The sequence below is a fragment of the Hordeum vulgare genome, chromosome 6H (genome assembly GCF_904849725.1).
Source record: "Hordeum vulgare subsp. vulgare chromosome 6H, MorexV3_pseudomolecules_assembly, whole genome shotgun sequence".
In the NCBI taxonomy this organism is placed as follows: domain Eukaryota; kingdom Viridiplantae; phylum Streptophyta; class Magnoliopsida; order Poales; family Poaceae; genus Hordeum; species Hordeum vulgare.
Genome location: NC_058523.1, coordinates 545402433 through 545424371, shown reverse-complemented (window position 1 = coordinate 545424371; position 21939 = coordinate 545402433). Strand labels below are relative to the sequence as shown.

Sequence of the window (21939 nt, the reverse complement as noted above, 5' to 3'; positions counted from 1 at the left end):
GTGGAAGATTATATGTTCTCTCTTATATGTCAGCTACATTATTTCTAGATTTCTCCACAACTTTTAAAGTGTGGTTTCCAAACATGAGAGTAGCTAAGTACTCCCCCGTCTCAAAATAAGTGTCTTAAGATTAATATAAATTTATACTAGAGCTAGTATAAAGTTAAGACAGTTATTTTGGGACAGAAGGAGTATCAATCATGTCTTCCTTTCATTGTAACAAATGCTTCATGGATCTATTAACCTCGAACCAGTAACCATCATCACTAATCGTTGTTTCCCTGGATATATAGAACCCTAACCCTCGAGGGTCCTTGGAGGCAATCCATAGATGTGCCCTCCCATTAGCGTGTAGGTCAGTTTGTTGTAGCTCTAGTGGCATTCGTGACCTTTGGAGGTGTGGTGGACCATGACCTCTGGTGGTTTGGGGTCTTGGGGGAAGGTTGGTGAGGATGGCAAGGCGGTGACCGTCTCTTGTCATAATAAGTCATATTCACTCCATTTATGCCTTGACAATGCTTGTTCTGGTATCAATGACGAGCATGTGGAGGGAGGCCAAATTTCGTGGTTTGACTTTTTTGCAAACTAAATCGACATTTGATCCTAGTTTGATTTTTTTCGGGATTTGACCCTTTTACCTATTGCCGTAGATCGTGACGGTATCCTAGCAAACCCTATCACCAAAGACCCTGGCAATAGGCTGACGAAGGACGACGGTGAGCAGTTAGCCGCTGACGTGGCAAAGGGCCTACCGCCACCCTGCCTGGTGGTAGGGTATCTACACCTACCGCCAGAGATCTTGGCGGTAGGGTCCTAGGTTGGATAAGACCCTAAACGCTAAACCCTAAACCCAATCATCTTATCCACCTGAGGACCCTATCGCCAGGGTTTCTGGCGGTAGGTGTAGATACCCTACCACCAGGCAGGGTAGCGGTAGGCCCTTTGCCATGTCAGCGGCTAACTATAGTCCATCGACCGTCGTCCTCCGTCAGCCTACCGTCAGGGTCTCCGACAGTAGGGTGTGCTAGGCTAACGCCACGGCCTATGACGATAGGTAAAAGTGTCAAATCCCGATTTTTTTCAAACTAGGATTAAATGTCGATTTAGTTCAAAAAAAGGTCAAAACACGAAATTTGGCCGTGGAGGGAATGACGAGCATATGGTGGGTTTTAGTTCTGTGTCCTTTTAAATGAGTTGTTCACCAGTTGGCAGCCTTCTAGCACTCGGGATCCGTGCGGTAGCGATGATGCATCTAGCGGATACATGTGTCTTTCTAGGCGATGTCTGACGCACTCATCTTAGATACGGGATAGAAAAGCACAAGGCATACCCCTGGTCATGTTCTTTCAACTATGACCGATCTCTTCCTCATAGACATGTGGCTAGTGTGACCTATAATTCCAATGAACAATAATGGTGTCTTCCTAGCTCATGTGAAGATAGTCGTCTACTACACTAAATCGGTCACGACAAGCATGGCTACATGCAATGACCCTCGCAAGCAGAAAGGTTACCATGGACCTTTATGCTCACTAGTTATTTTCTCATACCAATTGTACATGTTGGCAGAGGGGGGTTTCTTTGATTTGCATAGATTCTAAAACATAAAAAAGAAGAAGATGGGAATAGATTGGCATGCCATTTGGAACACTAAGGGAATATAGTACGTTTTATTGTGCACCTTTAACCATAGAATTCTTCACAAGAGGTTAGAGTAGACGATACTTGTTTGTAAGAAATCTAATACTACAAATGAATCCTTTGTAGAATGTAATCATACGAATCAAACAACCCACCTATTTTCTCTCTCCAACAATTGGAATCCTCCACAATTAATTTAACAACCCTCTCAATCAAACAAGACCTAAGGGCTCATTTTATTCACATGAATCCCACAACTCATATATAGGGAACCATATGATTGTTGTCAGGATTTTCGATTCATCTGATAACATCACGAGATAACAAAGAATTATTTCAAGATGTTGGAGTGGATGTTAAAATTTCTGTGGAATATATAGTACAAAGAAATCTTTCGGAAAATTCCCTACATGATTCAATCCTATAAACCGAAGGATTAACATAGCAAAATTTTCTAATAATATCCTTTTTTTTTAATTTTTTTATAGAAATTCAAATGAATCTACGTGGCTCCAGGTATACATGCATCCATTATTTTTAGTCAGTTTTTACCATTGATTGTGTCACACTACTCAATTTTGTCATTAAAAGTTTCAACTACTCAAAAATACCATCATCTCGTTAAGTATGTGCTAGAAAATGCCACCCGACACCGTTTTCGTCTGGTCAAAGGCCATTGACTAGGATGAACTGACCAAAATACCCTTGGACCCTACTTATCGGTGTAACCTATGGGTCTTAGCTTTTAGTACTCAAAGAATAAAATTAGAAGCTAAAATAGATAGCTTCACGCGCGGGCGATTAAAACCCTCGTATGCCTATATTTCTTTTTCTTCTAATTTAATTATTCGTGTGTTGACAACTAAAACCCACAATGTTATAGGAAAGGGATGACAAATGGGGTCTTAGGATATTTTGGTCACTTCATCCCTACCTTCAACCAGACAACAACAATGTGGAGTGACATTTCTAAGCACATACTTAATAAAATAATGACATTTTTAAGTAGTTAAATTTTCTAATGGTAAAATTGAGCAGTATGACATAACCAATTATAAACTTATACTCCCTCCGTCTGAAATTACTTGCCGCTCAAACGGATACATCTAACGACAAGTAATTCCACACACAGAAAGTATATCTCCCCTAATAATAAAGCGCGCAGCGCTTCTGCCGTACGTCGCCGGTTTTTTCCAAAAACACCCCTCGCTTTTCCGGTATTCAACCCGCAGTCCATTTTTAAATCAAAAAACGAATTGTTTTTTGCATTTTGCAGAAAACCCCCTGATGTTTTAGGTAATCAACCCGCAGTCCGGATTTAAGTTAGAAAACGAATCATTTTTTGCATTTTTTTCAAAAACCCCCTGGTGTTTCAGGTAATCAACACGCCCTCCGTATTTTAACAAAAAAAACCTAACTTTTCAGTTAATCAATCCACATTTTATCTAAAATAAAATTATCCATATCTTTTAAACCGTAACTCAGATTTTAACATGTTATATATGAAATTTAATTAAAAAAAAGTGTAGAATCTAAATAGGATGTTATTTTTAGCTGTTGAATACTTCTTAAATATTATTTTTGATGCAACCTTAATCTGTAGTGCACGATCCTTTTTTCTCTCTCTTTCCGGCGACGATACGAATTGCAATAAACATCCATTAAATTAAAACTAAATTGAGAGGAAAGAAAACATCGTTAACAACACATGCACACCTTTGAAAAACCTCGTGAGGAGAAACAACATATTTCTCATCTTATTTCGAGCGACTATATTCAAACGCGTTTTCATTGTGTGAGCACTAAAATCATCGTCGGCAACACAAATGTGATGTCATGTGAAAATATATTGCATTCAGAGCATGTGTTATTTTCTCTTCCGTTACAACGCACGAGCTCTTTTGCTAGATTATACTCCCTTCGTTCCTAAATATAAGTCTTTGTAGAGATTTCACTAATAGACTACATACGAATGTATATAGACATACTTTAGAGTGTAGATTCAATCATTTTACTCCGTATGTAGACACCTATTGAAATCGCTTAAAAGACTTATATTTAGGAACGGAGGGAGTATATAATAAAAACCCAAAAAACAAACTGTCCATGTATGCCATCGGAGACTGACGGTGTGGGCCCACCCTACTCGGGCATCGTCCCCTTCCCCTCCCATCCCAACTGCAGCTCAACACGACCCGAGACGCGGACCAACGCCCAGCACACGCCCCCCGCCCCGCGGCGAAACAGCAGCAGCTTCCAGAAAACTCGCCGGTAGGAGCGCGCCTAATGGCGCTCGCGCTCTCCACCCTCCCGTTCGCGCCCTCCACCCCGGCGCCCGCGTCCCGCGCCGCCGCCTTCCGCCCTCGCGGGTCCCACTTCGCCCCCGCCGGCAGGAGCGTCGGCGTCGGCGTCGGCCTCCCCCTCGCGTGCGCGGCGCCGCGGAAGAACCGCGGGCGGAGGCGGCGCGGCGGGGCCCTGGTGGTGCGGGCGGCCGCCGACTACTACGCGACGCTCGGCGTGCAGCGCTCCGCGACCATCAAGGACATCAAGGCCGCCTACCGGAAGCTCGCGCGCCAGGTGTTCGACGCTTTGCCCCCCTCCCACTTAAGCCACATCTCAACTCGTTTTGTCGAGCTCTCTCTGTTTAAAACTAGTGCCCATAAGCCTGTCATACTGTCTATCTATTCAAAAGTAGTGCCGCATAGTAATTGATTGGAGTTCCTTGCATCACGCATGATGCCGCTGTTCTGTTTGGATGAAGTGTGGATAGACACGCCCTGCCGAACTGTATATAACCCTAGCACCGTTATCTTTCTGCTTGCTACAATAGACCAGCTTCTCATCTCCTCCTGTAAATTGTAACAACCCACATTAGTGTTGGTGAATGTTGGATGATATGGTGAATAGTGTTTGAGTCCCATTTTTGTTATGCTAACATATCAGTAGCCTCTACAACTTTGTAGCCGCAATTCACAATGTAACTCGGTCCAATCTCTTTGCTGGCTCGATTTGATTTGCATGTGCAAGGTCTTTGCATTTTGGCGCAATAATCACTCCCTACTTTCTATTTTTGTGCATCTTTGGTATTGCAGAGGTTCGCTTTTATACATGAAAATCCCTTACTAGTACAGATAATAACACCACTAGGTCTGACATCTGCTTTGTATTTTTTTTAGATGAGAGGTAATTGTTTTCTAGAGGTTGAGTCCTGACACCATTTAGAGGAATTTTGTGTGAGATCTTCACAGTCACATCCACATGACTGTATCATGGTGTTTCATTAACTTTCTAGCATTATAATTTTTCTCACTGCTCCAGCAATGTTGACAGACACTGTAACGTTTAACACTGGAAAGTCTGACTCTCCTCTCCTACCCAATGGCATCAGCCTGCCATGTAGAAATAACGGGCACCATTGCTAATTGCTGCCACGCTAGGAGCCTGAATCACGTATTGATGCTTTTAGGGCAAGGCCTAACATCCAGTCTAACATTTTTGTCTTCAACCACGTGCCATTTACAATAGCTATTTTCGGGTCCGTTGGAGTTGGCTTTGGGCATAGGAGGGGGATCAGATGACATGCTCGTGAGTTGAGAATAAAGGTAGATCCCCAAAGGTCCTTCTGCTTCACCTGAATCTGGCTGAGCAAGGGTGCTGGAATCTGGAATACCATTGGAAGTCTACAAAAGTCTGATTTTGGACTAGGACATGATCTTGTATTGGGCCTAGATTATAACAGGTCTAAAGCACCCTCCTTGATAGGTTTGAAAAATCTTCACTCATACCTTTATTTAGAACATAGACACGGTTGAGTTTCATGATTTAAAATTTGGTGTGAAATTTATCACGTTCACCAACTGACGTGGTTTTGCTCTACTTCTAGGTTTCTCACACATGATGTATACATTAGATTCAACTTCCATTAAAAACTACTGAGTTTTGACAATCTGTTTCTCTTCTTACTGTCTTTACCTTGTAGTATCATCCTGATGTCAATAAGGAACCTGGAGCAACCGACAAGTTCAAAGAGATAAGTTCAGCCTATGAGGTATGCACTACATGGTCCTATAAATATTTTGGCTCCATATATGTTTCTGTGCTGTTCTGACTCCTGACTGTTCTGAGGATATGTTAAGGATGGGCCATTGTGAAAATGGACCTAAAACATCCCTTCCTAACAGGTCCTCAATGTCTTGATTCATAACTAGCTTTCTTTGTTAAGAGTTCAATTATGAATTATCACCTTACCACGTGTCAAATGATGGCTTTTAGCTTTTACTCTGCAACCCAGAAATCAAATGTATTTACGAACAGAGGCACTCACAGAGAGCAGTTTGCACAAAACCTAAAGCACTATTCTAAGTAATGGAGTAGTGGGTGGTTGCAAATCAACCCCTTCATCTAAACTTGCACTTCATAGCTTTAGGGTAGAGGATATAAAAGCAGACATATTCCAAATATCTCAAAACTGTATGTTTTCGATAATAGTTTACCATTATCAGCAAAGTCATTTTATCTACCTTAGAAACATGTTGAGTTTTTATTCTTTACTCAGTCGTCTGTCGCCACTCTATACATACGCGGTCTCAAATAAAAGATAAAGATTGGTCAGGTAAATTAGTGGAGTAGCTTCTTGAGCTTACCCTTATTGATTCATGTTAAAATGGAAGTATTTCATCCAACTATGTGGTACGGTGTGAAAACTCTGACTTCTTCACAGAACTTTGTCAATGTGCTTTGGAGATACTTGCCGTCCTGGTAAGATTATAGGATATTGACTGTCATAAGAAGATAGGATTCAAAGATCCTTGTGATGTTGAGAACCTTGGTTAGGAACATGAATTATATCCTTGAAGGACTGAACTACTATAGTGAGTTGGGCGCTTAGGCAAGGTTAATTTGTCCAGGTTAGGCTATATGACTTGCAAGCTAATTTTCTTTAAGAAGTTGGTATACTCTGAACCAAGGTTTATGCGGGTATAGTTCTTTGGCTCACCTAGACTAGCAGCCCTACTAGCAGTATTGGTTTTTGTGGAAAGTGTCTTATCTGTTATATTTCTTCTCGGTCTTAAGCTATGGCATCCACAAACTTACTAATATGTATTGCTTCATGGCACTGAAACTACGGAATGTCTCTGTCTCCACTCACACATTTTAGTAATTTGTGTGGATTGTACAAAGTACTGTGTGTGTGCTACATTTCAACCTACTTAGGAATCAATTTGGATGGCATTGTCTATCTGAGTAATGAGTTACTTTGTCTTGCTCCACTCTTTACTAGATTTCGTCAATGATTCATGCCGTTTTGATTCCCTTTTTGTCTTTTATTCCATGTTTTGGTGTACTGAATCTCATTATCATCAGGTTCTGTCAGATGATAAGAAGAGGGCGTTGTATGACCAATATGGTGAAGCCGGGGTTAAAAGTGCGGTTGGGGGCAACGCTGGAGCTTATACAGTACTGCTTTTCAACTCTTTGTTCTAGCATTTACATCACAGTATCTTTAAATTTGATTATATTTCTGTTACTAGAGTTCCTTGGCTTCTAAGAATAATAGACTTAAGTAACTACTGCATGCCTTTTCTGCTTAAACAAGGTTTGAATTCTTTCCCATTTCTCTGTGCAGTCGAATCCATTTGATCTGTTTGAGACATTCTTTGGAGCAAGCATGGGTGGTGGTGGTGGCTTTTCTGGTATGGACCAGAGTGCATTTAGGACACGCAGAAGGAGCACTGCTGCTCAGGGCGAAGACATCAGGTTTGTTGTAAGAAGGGTTGAAGTGAAATAATATTCAGACCCCAGCTGTTCAAAAGACTCGCTAGATCTGTTAAGACAATAAGTTAATGAATAGTAGTCATCATGTTTACTAATCTGCACGAATTTCGTCACAACTGCATACTTTTTAGGTCCGGCATTATTTGCGTCAAAGTAATACTTAAGCATTTATGCTGTAATACTGCATGGAATAAGCGGTTGCCTGTAGACCAATGTATATTATCACTATTATGAAATTATAGTATCTTTGTTGTCTTATGTTTGTTATGCAACAAATATTGTGGTTGGCGATGCTGGCACATTGCTTGTTGCCGGGGATAGTTTGAGGAAAGAAACCAATATCACTGTTCCACCAGATTCTTCTACAAAGTTGTTATGTAGCTGCAATTTATAACATTTCATATATATAAAGAATGAATCTGGTGTGAATTCTAGACTTACACAGATTTATTCCACCAGATATGATGTGATTCTAGGGTTCTCAGAGGCAATATTTGGAACAGAAAAAGATATCATATTATCCCATTTGGAGACTTGTGATGCTTGTAGCGGCTCTGGTTCAAAGGCTGGCTCAAAGGCAAAAATCTGCTCCACATGTGGTGGGCGAGGGCAAGTCATGCGAACCGAGCAGACACCATTTGGTCTCTTCTCCCAGGTAACCATGGAGCATAAATGTTTAAACCCTTTATTTAGCATCATGTGGAACATGACAGATCTCATGTTTGTCCATTTATCTTGTCATCCTTGTTTGATGCTAGTTGGTGCTGAGTTATACTGATTCTACCTTCATGTCTAGTTCAATTTGATTATTTACTGCAATTTGCGATTATTACATTAGGGCTTTTCCTTTTTCTTATTTTGTAGGTTTCTATTTGCCCCACTTGTGTAGGAGAGGGTGAGGTCATTTCAGAGTATTGCAGGAAATGCTCTGGAGAGGGGCGTGTTCGTATCAGAAAAGAGATCAAAGTAAAAATCCCTCCAGGAGTTAGTAAAGGTAGCACTCTTCGTGTACGTGGTGAAGGTGATGCAGGACCGAAAGGGTAAGCAAAGCAAGATCAAATATAAAGTTTATAATTCGTTCCTCAAACATTTTGAAACAATCGCAAGTGATCATTGTGGTCTTGAAAATTTTGTGGATCTTTTCTATAGTATTGCTGATCGCTATGCTTAAGTTTACTTGTAGCCTATGTTGCATATGTTTTGAATTAACTACCTATGTTGCATATGTTTTGAATTAACTACCTATGTTGCATATGTTCAGATTTATTTGCTGGTTATGTGCCTTGCTTTAGCTTTCATGCAATTGTTGTCGTTCCCCATTTTCTGTTTTGTAAGTATTTATATCTTCATTGCATATCCAAATAAATCCGTGCTGAAACCCTTTTTTCTTGTGGGAAACAGAGGGCCTCCTGGAGATCTTTTTGTTTGCCTTGATGTAGAGGAGCCATCCGATATTAAAAGGGATGGTATCAACTTGTATTCAACTGTGTCGATAAGCTACATTGAAGCTATTTTGGGTACTGTTGAAAAGGTAAATCTTTCTCTTTAGGCCTCATTTGGTTAAGGGGGATTGGGGAGGTTTAGAGAGGAAAATCCACGGGAGGGCCAGAAACCCCACAAATCCTCGGGCGTCCATTTGATAGGAGGGGTTTGCTTAGCCCAATCCCCTCTGTTCCCCTTCAATCCCTTCCTATCCATGTGTTTCAAAACCCTCCTGGAGGGACTAGTGGAAGCAAAGCCCCGGGGATTTGAGAGGATTGGGTGGAAGAAAGGGATTCACCCAATCCCCTGAAATCCCTCCCTCCCAAAACCTCCCAAATCCCCCTTAACCAAACGAGGCCTTAGGAGTTTCCTTCTCTCCATGATCTTCAGTTGTGATATTTTCTTTCAGAAATATTCCATTGCTTTTCTTCAGTAAGCACATATTCGGTTGAATGTATGAAGTTCTCACTTTACCTTTTAACTGGTGATTAGAACCAACCCAACAAGCAAAAAATGAGATCTAGACCTTACTAAAGTAAAATAGCTTTATTGCAGTTTTGATGTGACCACCAAATTTCAAGTGGAGGTGTAAGTGTTGATCACAACCCACGTTGCTGTTGCATGTATTTGGCGTATTTCCCTTGGAACGGAAAAAATCAGTTGACAGCCGCCTGACTCACAATAATCATCCAACAGAAGGACTGATAGTGTTTTAATATTAATGCTAATCTTAACTATGCCTTGGACTGTTCAGCTCTTATTTCAATGCTATAATCTTTCCTGTTTGTTCTGTCAAGATAATTAACTCAATCACTTAAACTTTAGATCATTGTAAATAAAATGAAAGCAAGTTTTTTCACACATTAGTGTGTTATTAACTCATTATACCGACCTAAGCTAAATCCGAAACCAGAGGAGGTGATACTTTGACCTTTGACTTGGTGCCACATTTTTTTGAGCGAATTTGATACCGCGTTTGCCTGGAAGCAAGTCTGCACTGGCCATGGTTTTGGTTTGTTAACCAAGTTGGCTTGAGCCAGGGTCAATGCTAGAGCTGCTGTTATTCAAGGCCTAGTTAAATCTGTTTTCCTTGAACCGATTTTAGTCTTTGTGCCTTCCTTGAACCGATTTTAGTCTTTGTGCCTTCCTTGAACCATGTATGGTTCAGAGCAAAGTGACATGTTGGTGAATGTTTGTTTCAAGTTTGATGGCAATATTGTAATGGTTCTTTCATGTATACTGCCTACTGTCTAAATTATGCTGTTGATATCGTTAAAAAACAATAAATTATGGTATTGTGTAGTCATTCCTTTTGAAATTTTGTTGCAAACAGGTCAGAACTGTTGAGGGAAGTAGTGAACTTCGAATACCTCCAGGCACTCAACCTGGTGATGTATTGGTCCTAGCGAAGCAAGGTGTTCCGTCGTTGAATAGGCCATCTATACGCGGTGATCATCTATTCACTGTTAAGGTCTCTATACCCAAACGTATAAGGTGAAAATACACTTCCCCTCTTGAGCCTTTTTATTAAGTATACACTAGTACTCTAGAGCTACATAAGCATTCGATCCTTATTTCTCTGAATTATTGCTATACAGTGGGCGCGAAAAGGAGTTACTTGAGGAACTTGCATCGTTGAAAAATGGTGGTTTTGCTCGTGCACCTGTGAAGCCAAAACGTAAGCATTCTATATATGCATAGATTAGATCCTTCCTTTATCCCTCTCTCGTCAACGAGAAGTTCATTTCCATTTTGGATCGTTACCAGTGGATCATTGCTGCATCCTATCGGTGCTAGTTGATAAGGGAATATGGTACTTCTGTAGGGGAAACTATACTCACACATCTGTGTTGCAGCTGTACATAAAGAGAATGGAAGCCGTGCTGCTCCAGAAGTATCAGATCAACCTGATGATGGGGAGGGTGACTGGTTGAAGAAACTTTCTGAATTTGCTGGGTAAATACTAACCTTGACTTTGTTACGATTCAGTTGCTGATGGGTGTTTGCTCTTGTTTATTTGTCATCAATGCCAGAGGGTCGTATAGTATCCTTAAGCCTTCTTGATGCTCGTCCATTTATCCTTCAGTACATTCCCATTGATCTTCTGTTATTACATGTCTGAAAAGATGTGTCGATGGTTTTCGTTATACTGAACCTATTAATGATTATACTGATATTTTTTATTGATTTGGTTATGCAATAACCTGCATTTACATATAACACATTTCCATGTTGACCAAGTTTGTCGAATTCTTTCAGATCCATTGTCAATGGGGCATCCAAGTGGCTGAAGGACAACCTGTAGCTCTGTAAATATTTACCGCACAATGCATTCTCTTCAACGCTAGTTATGGTGTTATCCAATCTGCAATTCTTCAATTCATCCGGATTCGACGAGCCGTTGCATCTTTTACGGGCTGTGAAGTAGCAACGGAGAGGTTTAGTGTTGACTAATTTTATTGACGCCGTTTTTATTTTGTTTTGTGATACCCTTGTAAATCATGAATTTTGCTGTAGTCGCACTCATATTTCCTAGAGCATGTAACAGTCGTCGAGTCACGGCCGCTGATAGCAAGCTCGATGAAGCTTACATCCTTTGTAAATACATATAATTTCCCAGTAGGGCATCCCGGTACATCAGGCTATGCAAGTGAATATCCTTCTCGTCGCTCGAAATTCAGAATAAACGGGCATCCGTATCCTCAAGCGCAATTTTCGCAAATAGAACACAAGATTTCCGGACGGAATACAATTTTTTTGCACATTCTGTTGCTGTTCGTCTTACATTAAGATTCTGTTGCTGTTCGTCTTACATTAAGTTGCAAAGCGGTACCGAAAAAAGGACACATATCTGAACTTGAAGGTTGTTGCACAAGCAAGCCCTAGTCCTGTGTGGAAGTGGAGCTGAGCTTGAGCAAGATGATGACGGCGGTCGCCATGGGCAGGGACACCATGAGCAGCGCCTCCAGGATGTTGGGCCGCGTGATGTCGGGGAGCAGCACGCTGCCGTACTTGACGGCCGCCGCGCCGCCGACGGACCCGAGCCCCAGCGTCAGAAGGTAGCCGGAGTCGTCCTGGCCGATGGAAGCAAAACCAAAATGTAAGGCCAGCTGAGCCTGAAGATAAGATCCCGCGCACGATACACCCAGGGTTGTGACATAGCACGAGGGGGAGGAGGAGCGCTTACCTCCGGAATTCGCCCCTTGTCGGGCTCTCCGTTGGTGTCGCGGGAGGAGCGAGCGCGACCGCCGGCGTGTCTCCTCGCCGGGCGCCGGCAGCCCACGCGGAAGCCGCGCCCCGGCGGCGGGGCTGCGCCGCCGGAGCCGGGGACGGCGGCCTGGGATGGCGCGGCCACCGCGCACGCACCCGCCATCGACAGGAAGCAGAGACCGGGGGCCTCGTTCGTTATCTATCCACAGGCCGAGAGCCTGAGACACACGACAGGACACCCTGCTTGTAGCTTCTCTTCCTAGAGACTAGACTACTCAGTTTTCACAACGACAAGCACATCCGTAAAACTCGTACGTATGTTGCCATGCCAATCAGCTCTCAACATCATGCACCATCCCGAGAACAGAAACAAAAATTCTCAACAACACATACGCACCTCAATTCCAAGAGTGTTCCAGTGGTTAACGGGTTTTCGCACATGCATGCATGCCTCGGATATTCACCAACGGTACTGCTACATCTACGTAAATGTTTACGTACATTTACGGGATAGTTTGATTTGGCAATCATTGATTGGATTAAGAGGAGGGTGAGGCCCACCCACCCCTAAAAATCAGGGGGGATGTTTAGATTAGTTGGAAGGTTTTAGTAAACGTAAGTAAGATTTAGTAGGTCTAACCATACCACGAGAGCCCACGAGAGGCTGGGTCTGAAGGATTGTTCTCATGGGGTCATCTGCGTCGGGATGCCTGTCACAACCATGGGATATATTTTATCTACCACCGGTGGTAGTTACCACCACTTGTGTTTCGTATGTTGTATGTAGTATGTATCAAATCAGAGAGAATGTATGCGTATTATGTAGTATATAATAATGTTTAGGTAGTATATATATATACTACTTTTTTATAGTATATATCATATTTTATGTATGCTGTTTTTTACATATAAATATATATGTATTTCACAAATATAATAAAAACTATGGATCAATTTGTAATTTTTTCATGTAACTCACTTTCAAAAATCTTATATATGATATATGAACATAAATAAAATGATAAATTAATATATATACTACCGCATGATAGTATACAGAAGATGTGCGGTAACTACTCCTGGGTGATAGGATGTATTTTTCACACATTGAAAATTTGGAAAGTGATCTAATTAATTAATGTGGATGGGAAAAAAATCCTACCATTTTTGATCAAGGTGCCCCAAACATTTTACCGAACGATCATTTGGGACACCTAGGTACCCAGGCTCCTCACCTCGTAGCCGTTAGATGGTGTACGCTGATGTTGATTCATGTATAGATAACTCATTAATGATAATTTATATGACATTAATCAGTGGATATGGTAATCATGCATGCATGCGTGGTAACTATTTATGGATTAAATTAATGCATAGTTATCAATGCATTAATCTTCCATTTTTTGAAGCATGAATGCCTACTGAGGTATGTGGAGAATAAAAAAAATACATGTTATTGGTTTATTAATATTTATAATATAATTCATGTTAGAATATTATTATTTTCACAAAGATAGCAGTATGATTTTGTTATTATATTCCATGAATATCATACCTCAAATATATATCTGCTAGATATGTACAAATAAATTTTACATTGGGGTATATACGCATAAAGTTTATGTTAGGATATATATATATTCACGGAGGTATGTACATATAAATTTTACATTAGGGTATGTACATTTATTAGTATGCACACATAAATTTCACATGGGGGTATATGTACATATATGGGTATGTACACATAAATTTCAAGTCAAGTCGTGCATTTTCTCGTATATGACTTTTTTAGGCGATTTGAATATGCACTCATGAATATATTGGCTACTCTCAAATTTCACGTCAGGGTATATACATATATGAAGATATGTACACATAAATTTTACGTCAAGGTATATACATTTAAGGGTATGTACACATAAACTTCACATGGGGAATGTACATATAAATTTTACGTCGATGTATGCATTTTTTTGTATATACACTTTTTGGGCGACTTGCATATGCACTCATGAATATATTAGCTACTCTCATTTTTGACATGTCTCTAATTTATTTTTCACGGGGACTTGAGTATGTCACATGCATGGCTATAGATTTCGGAGGGACTTGAGTATGCACATGAATGATATAACATGCATCTTCTTTTGGAAATGAATCAATTGATAATGAGCAAATGGTATGTGACTTTTTTGGCAACAAGTCAATTGTCGTGAAGGTCTAGTGCATGCATTGAAAATTTGGAAAGTGATCTAATTAATTAATGTGGATGGGAAAAAAATCCTACCATTTTTTATCAAGGTGCCCCAAACATTTTACCTCGTATATGACTTTTCATAATTATATATATATATATATATATATATATATATATATATATATATATATATATATATATATATATATATATATTCTGTTCATCATCCAGGGTGCAGAATAAGTTATTCTTCACTCGAGGTAATCTTATGATCATTTCATAATTAAATTACATTTATAATGCAAAATAGTTACATTTATACTCATTCATTACGTAAAGTTTGACATAAAAAAAGGTTATAAGACCAGAAAATGCATTTTATGTATATTTTACACTATGTTTTTGTATTTGTAATTTTACATGACATAAAATAATTTTATGGTGTCTATATATTTTCTTACCATCTCTTTTTACATATGAAATAAGACAAAATTTACGAAATGTAGAATTACGATGCATTGATATGAAAATAGTGGGGGGTGAAGAATAACTATTCCTAATCCAGGATGACGAATAGTCAATCCATATATATATATATATATATATATATATATATATATATATATATATATATATATATATATATATATAATCAAAAACTCTAGATTTTTTTTGGGAGGGAGAGAAGTATCGAGGAAGAGGGTTACTGGAGAGGGAGAGAACTATCAGATGAGAAGGAGATGGTGGGAGGAGGTGTTGAAGTAGGGATAGCAATGTGGTGGTGGAATATGATGCATTGGAACTTGTCCATGCAATCAAATCGACGGAGCTTGCGTCTTTTTCCTTTTTGCGTGTAGAGTGGAGGATAACCAATGTGATGGTGGAAGCTGATGCATTGCAACTTGTCCGTGCAATCAAATCGACGGAGATTGCATCTTTTTTTTTGGGTGTAGAGTGAAGGATAACCAATGTGATGGTGGAATCTGATGCATTGCAACTTGTCCGTGCAATCAAATCGATGGAGGTTGCATCTTTCTTTTTTCTGCGTGTAGAGTGGGGGATAACCAATGTGGTGGTGCAATCTGATGCATTGTAGCTTGTCCATGCAATCAAATCGAAGGAGGTTGCATCTTTATTTTTCCTGTGTGTAGAATGGGGAATAACCACTGTGGTGGTGGAATCTAATGCATTGCAGCTTGTCCATGCAATCAAATCATCGAAACAGGCTTTCATCTCACTTTATATACAAAGCAATAACCATACAAAGTACACGGTCAAATGATACAAGATGGTGAGGTAACCCTCTTACAAAGCCGGTCCTAAGATAGTCAGCCCACATAAACAAGTACGCGAACGAAAGATAACATAGAGGAGCCTGAAAACAACACTACACTACGCCCTAGTACCCCTAAGCTCCATGCAATCAAACCGGCGGAGGTCGTATCTTTTTTTCTACGTGTAGAGTGAGGGATAATCAATGTGGTGATGGAATCTGATGCATTGCAGCTTGTCCATGCAATCAGATCGATGGAGTTCGATCTAGCCCTGACTGGGGTCCTTTTCAGAGATATTCGGGCCTTTGATTTACTGCATTTTAGTTCGTTTTTAATTTCTAATTGTCCAAGGGCATACTCTCTCGTGCTGTTTGGGTCAAAGATGAAGCATATTAGCCCCAAGTTGTATGGCCGGGTGATGTTCGTAACTTTGCTCAGTTCTTGGCTGCCGGCGATCGTGCTGGGCAAGCGGTACGTACATCACTTCTATTATATAGCTGTAGTGGTCTCACTTGTTACTCAAATACATATCCTGTAATTAGGATCCTAGTCGTGGACAATTCTATCCTTGTACGTGCTATATGGGCACCCCATCATATGAACACAGGTGTGTTGCGTCAAATACTTTCTCTACAGAGGTGACTTGGATTTCATTTGATCCTTGTCCGTGTGGAATGAGATAGCACTCAATTCTTCCTGCACGTTTTGCTTTTGAGACAGATACTACGCAAGAGCTCGAACGATTTTACTTAAACAGATGTGGTCTTCGTTGAGTTTGTCTTTCCTCAACAAATGATAACCAGTACAAGAACAACCAGTCATATATACGAAGCTCCACCATATAGTGTGTGCAAAAAGATGCCATTTTCACAAGGCCTGCTCTCTGCTCATAATAAATTCACCTGCTGAGGAATTATTCTTTTGTTAAAGGCTCTGAAGAAAAAGAAAAAAAGCAGGCAGATGATGGTATTGCTTGTACCATGGAACATGCAGTTTTGTTTGTTTGTTCTTGGTAGTCTTTTGTTAGTTATATCTCTAGATCAGCTTTTCTCTTTGCATCTTTGATCTTTTGGAAGGAGACGTCGTTAATTGATTCCTCTCCCTTTGCTGCTTTCTTTATTCTATGTTATTTGCAAAAGGCTCTAAAGAAATATCGATGCTTTCTTTATTCGTTGTCTCCTCTTCTCTTCTGTGCATGCTCTGTTCTCTCTCCGTCAGAACATTCTCTGTCCTTCTTTGTAGGCCCGCGTGTGAGTTGACACGGCAGGAAGGAACCTCCCTAGCTTTTGTTTAAGCCACTTGGTTTGGGAGGTTTCACCTCTGGCCACCAAAAAAAAAGAGAGGTATTAGAGCATCTACAGTCGGAACATGCAAATCCGGCTCCTCAAACGTCCGCGGACGTCCAGGCATGTTTGTTTTGAGCCCGTACTTTTCATCTATGCAGCCACAATTTTCATATTTTTTTCCTCATATGCCCGGTCACTCACATGTGATTAGTGGAGAAAAAAAAAGAGAAAAAAGAATGGATAAAGAAAGAAAAAAAGTGGTCGGTCGCGTCCTACATGGCGGACTGACCGGGGGTGTCCTCAAGCCCTCATATTGTCCCCATATTTGAGATGGATATGAGGGGTGCCAGTAAATCCGGACGTTTGAGATGGATATAAAGGGTTCGGCTGAATCGAATTTTTGTGATCGATCAGTGACCGAACAGGCTATCCGGGTGTTTGAGGCGGGTTTAAGAGGTCCGGTTGTAGATGCTCTTATGTTACAGGAACAAGTTGACACTTGGACTACCCTCATATCAACGTCTCATGGGTGGAAGCTCACTCACCTTTTACGTTCATCATCCTAACAGAGTGAATCAAGTTGACAACACATAATTAACTACTCCTTCCGTTCGGAATTACTTGTCGCATAAATTTATAAAAATGAATGTATCTAAAACTAAAATATATCTAAATACATTCTTTTTTATGACAAGTATTTTTGAAAGAAGGGAGTACTTGGTAATGCAAATCAACCAGTCATCTTAACAGTAGATCCAGGTGTTATCCATAGCTTGCTTGGTTTGAGCACGCGTGCGCACACACGCATGCATACGCACACAAACTTACAGAGGCCGTTTTTTGAGTAATAAGTAATAACACTGAGCAAGGATCATCGGTGTAGGGCAGATTTCAGTTAACCATCATCATTTACAGCCACAAAATAAAGAAAATATTGTAATTAAGGAATGTGATAGAAAGGAATCAATTCGTTGTTCATCCACATCTACTTTGCTCCGAATTTCCTTTTTGTGAGGACTACATAGATAGGTGGTAGATACCTCCTGTCCCAAGAACGAATCTCAGTATCTCACCCCACAACAAATCAACAACCCCATCAACCATGGACGTCATGGAAATACTTGATCATGCCCTCCAAGCAACGCATGCCCATCAAGTTAAAGCATCTACAGTCGCAGATAGTAAAAACATACATGGTATTATCATTTCACCCACATAACATGTTTTAAAAAGTTGAGAGGGTTACGATAAAAACTGGATGCACTTCGCATACAAAATAGACAATTTCTTTCGAAGTATCAGAGTTTCAGATGAAAACTCATTTAATACAAAGGGATTTCATTTTTTGAACTTATTTCAACTCTAGACTTTTTGTGCGTTTAACATGCACCATTCAAAGCCACATCATCCATTTTCAACCCTTTCTGACTTCATTTGGTATTTTGTATGCATTTACTGATTTTTTTGAGCTAAATGACCCTAAAATTGAAAAGTACTACAAATAAACCGGGACAGAAGACTCACCTTTAGTTCCGGTTTCAGTCATGAACCGGGACTAAAGGTTCTACGCCAGGAGCGAGGATCATTGGTCCCGGTTCGTGTCTGAAACCGGGACCAAAGGGGTCAGACGAACCAGGACCCTGGCCCGGCCGGCGCCCTGGCCTCACGAACCAGGACTAATGCACCCATCGGTCCCGGTTCGTAACAGAACCGGGATTAAAGCTCTTATCTCGCCTGGACCAAAGCGTTGTTTTCTACTAATGCTACCATGATTTTTTAAATCCGGACCGAGAAATCCGGAAACTAGCAGAGAACTGCAAATCCCGGTTGTTCCTGAAAAATACTGATACCATCCTAAAATTTGAAATGGTCTTGAATTTAAACGTCTACCACTCTATCAAAATAGGTGTGAATGCGTCTAATGCCTCAAGGCACGTCTCCTTGGTGGCGAAACTCTTCGCGGGATCGATTCCATTGGTCTCCTCCATTACCTTACTTTTGCAATGTTACCTTATATTGTTGAACATGGCCTCTCATCACATTAAACGGCTTGCCCAACAAGATCACCGGCAACAAAGAACTAAGCAAAGATAGGAACATCACCCGACCTTATGGCTTGGGGCTGATGCTTCATCTTTGACACAAACAGTGCAAGAGCGTCTGTGGCTTTATTACATACCAGTGGACAATGAGAAATCAAAGACGAACTAAAATTCAGTAAAGCAAAAGCTCGAATATCTCTGAAAAGGACCCCAATCGGGGATAGATGGAACTCCGTCAATTTGATTGCATGGACAAGCTGCAATGCATCCGATTCCACCACCACATTGGTGATCCACCACTCCACACGCAAGAAAAAAGATGCAAACTCCATTGATTTGATTGCATGGGCAAGCTACAATGCATCAGATTCCACCACCACATTGGTTGCCTCCCACTCTGCATGTAGAAAAAAGATGAAGCAAAGAGACTCGGACTCGCAAACTGGGGCCAACTTAGCGGACACGCGGAACTATCCACTGGAACGTTAACATGGAATGGAACCTGTCATATCAATTTTTTGCGTCCCCGAACAAACTGAAATAATAATGGTTCAACGGAAACATATATAATAAAGAGACGGAAATACAATTATCTCTGTCCGTAGCAGATAACTTGGAATGGAATCTGTGCTGCATACATCGTCGGTGCTTTACGTGAAATGCTATACTCCTGCTGCTATCGTTGGATCAATACTGTTGGATAAATTCCCCCGTATCTATCTTTCTATCCTCAAGTGAAACATATCTCCATTTAATGATGGAGCGAGGAACGATAGTCCGTTTCTATAGCCACCGTTCAGCGACAGCATGTTCAGCACGCAATGCACACAGTTGCAATGCCTATTTAAACACCCCCCCCCCCTCCCTCCCTTCAGATCCACAGTTCACCGCCGTGGCTGGAATCGCCGGCAACAATGGCCGAGGCCAGGCGGCTCTGAGGAGTCAGCCCTGCATAACAGCTACCGATCCAGGACCGCAGAAGGGACTCGAGCCGTTCTCCACAGGGAGGTGCAGCCATGGAGAGGTGAGTGACCTGATTTTTGGTGTTCTTCTATATCGGGCTTTCTCGTGTTTTGAGGATTTTCGCAATATGATATCGGAAATGTCCAATCCTTCCTATCTGAAGTTGAGCCATGGTTTCAGGCGTCGTTTTTTTCATGGATTGGTTCGCGTAAATGTACATGGATTAGATGGTTATATACGAACGCATACATGGAGAAGGGCTTGAGTCGTTTCGGATTAGAATTAATCTATGGTCATGTTCCGGCGCTCGATCTGTATCAGCATGCTAGTTCAGAGTAGGATACTCTTAGAGGAAACATTTGTTGCCGGGCCAAGCTATGGTTAAGCTGGTCAAGTATTCATGTACCCGTACTGTTGCAGAATTTTAAGCTCTCTGAATTCCAGCCGTTAGTTTTAGGTTGTGGAAAGAGCATTTGTGCCTGCTTGTACATTTTGGCTCACCAATTTCAGTCAATATTGATGGTAGGTCATAGGCGGGCGCTTTTCACTTTCAGAACCTCCTTCTAGGTAGACATTTCTGAATTCTTCTTTCATCCTCTCTGGTAGTTCAGTTCTGATGTATCGCTGCCGCGCCTTGTTTCGGGGATGAAGATTTTTCCTAGCAGTTAGTGCACCTGGGGTAAAATGTTCAGGAACTATTTGTCCGGTTTCGTCTAATAGTAATTACACCAATCCAGTTGTTCAGCTAACTGCCGTAATGTCGATACGTATAGGTATACAACCAGTGGTGCTGCACTTTTCTAATCATACCACACAATTGTTCAGTACATATTGATATTGCCGTACCTGACATATTTATCCATCCATACAGGTATGAAAAAATATGAAACGTATGGAAGCAGCACTCAATCCGATCGAAGAGGATGAAGAGCACTCAATTCCCATAAGTTCGAGTGGGTAACGAGTATTCACCAACAGTGAAAAAGATCATACCGTGAGAGTCCTCAACCAGCGCATGTGAACAAGCAGCGCATGCCGCAACCATGGGACAACGCCGCCATCCTTGGTATCTTTGATATCGCCGGACAGTTGACCCGCTCAGATGGCAGACTCGACAAGCTGCCTAGGACACCCGTCCATTGCAAGCCAAACTTTAAGGTCGTGAAGACAGCCATAGAAATGTATACCGCCTTGGAGGGGTCAACGCTGAACATGTCTAAGGCTGTTTTCATGGCCTGAAAGTTTGGTTTGCACTGCACAGGGGTCTTAGGCAGCATGTCGACCTTGCCACCTGAACGGGCCAAGTGTCTGGTGATATCAAAGATCTGAGAGGTGACGACCTTGTCCCATGGCCGTGACTTGCACGACTTGTTTTGAGTCTCGAAGCAGATGATCCCATCGAAACAGTCCTTCATACCCAGCCTTTCGAGGATTCTCATGGTATGGTCCTTGTTATTGTTTGTGAATATATGAGAGAGAGCATGCATGTGTGAAATCTCGTTAACCACTCGAACTTGCTGGAATTGAGATGCATATATGTTGTTGAGAATCATCATGGCAAAAAACACTGAACCCAAATTTGATCTCGTTTTGACGTGGCCAACCGCCTGTTTGCCCGACGGCTATGACGACACCGTGCTAACGGCCGCTAACGGTCATAGGCACCGAGCCGGTCGGCCCGTTCCATAAGGGGAAAGAGTGGCGTTCCCATCCTCTCCTCTCGCTCACACGGTTATTATCGCTCCCCTCTGCCTCGCTCTCCTCTGCCTCGCTCCCCTCTGCGCTGTCTCCGCCGCCGCCTAGCCTCGCCGTTGTTGCCGCAGTGTCTTCTTGGACAGACTTGAAGGAGAGCAGTGGCAACGACATGCTCAACTTTGCCGGGGAGGTAATGCCCTTCCGTTGTACTCTCTTTGTTTTATATATAGAATAGGTTTAGGGGTTTCAGATCGGGTAATTTCATTTTGGCATAATTTGGACCGGATTCAGGGTATTTTATCACTCACAATTCCTTTTGAACCTAATCCGATGGAGATCAGAGCAAAGATTTCTCCCGGAGTTGCGCCAAA

The 21939-nt window shown here is 41.4% G+C and overlaps 2 protein-coding genes and 1 long non-coding RNA gene across 3 annotated transcripts; 2 read left to right on the top strand and 1 right to left on the bottom strand.

The window, feature by feature from the left end:
- Window positions 1–3822: 3822 nt before the first annotated feature.
- LOC123402249 (chaperone protein DnaJ) lies at window positions 3823–11553 on the top strand. Its single transcript, XM_045096140.1, has 11 exons — window positions 3823–4218; window positions 5621–5689; window positions 7006–7098; window positions 7268–7398; window positions 7876–8071; window positions 8281–8456; window positions 8818–8947; window positions 10232–10392; window positions 10497–10576; window positions 10755–10854; window positions 11158–11553. Exons 1-11 carry the CDS (start codon window positions 3928–3930, stop codon window positions 11201–11203), a joined length of 1473 nt encoding a protein of 490 aa, XP_044952075.1. The 5' UTR covers window positions 3823–3927; the 3' UTR covers window positions 11204–11553.
- A 79-nt stretch (window positions 11554–11632) lies between these two features.
- Window positions 11633–12392, bottom strand: LOC123402250. Its single transcript, XM_045096141.1, has 2 exons — window positions 12086–12392; window positions 11633–11972 (listed from the first exon to the last, which is right to left on the bottom strand). Exons 1-2 carry the CDS (start codon window positions 12269–12271, stop codon window positions 11781–11783), a joined length of 378 nt encoding a protein of 125 aa, XP_044952076.1. The 5' UTR covers window positions 12272–12392; the 3' UTR covers window positions 11633–11780.
- Window positions 12393–19713: 7321 nt separating this feature from the next.
- Window positions 19714–21368, top strand: LOC123404978. The gene is made up of 2 exons (XR_006611940.1): window positions 19714–19934; window positions 20745–21368. It is a non-coding gene; the product is annotated as an uncharacterized LOC123404978 (long non-coding RNA).
- Window positions 21369–21939: the final 571 nt, after the last annotated feature.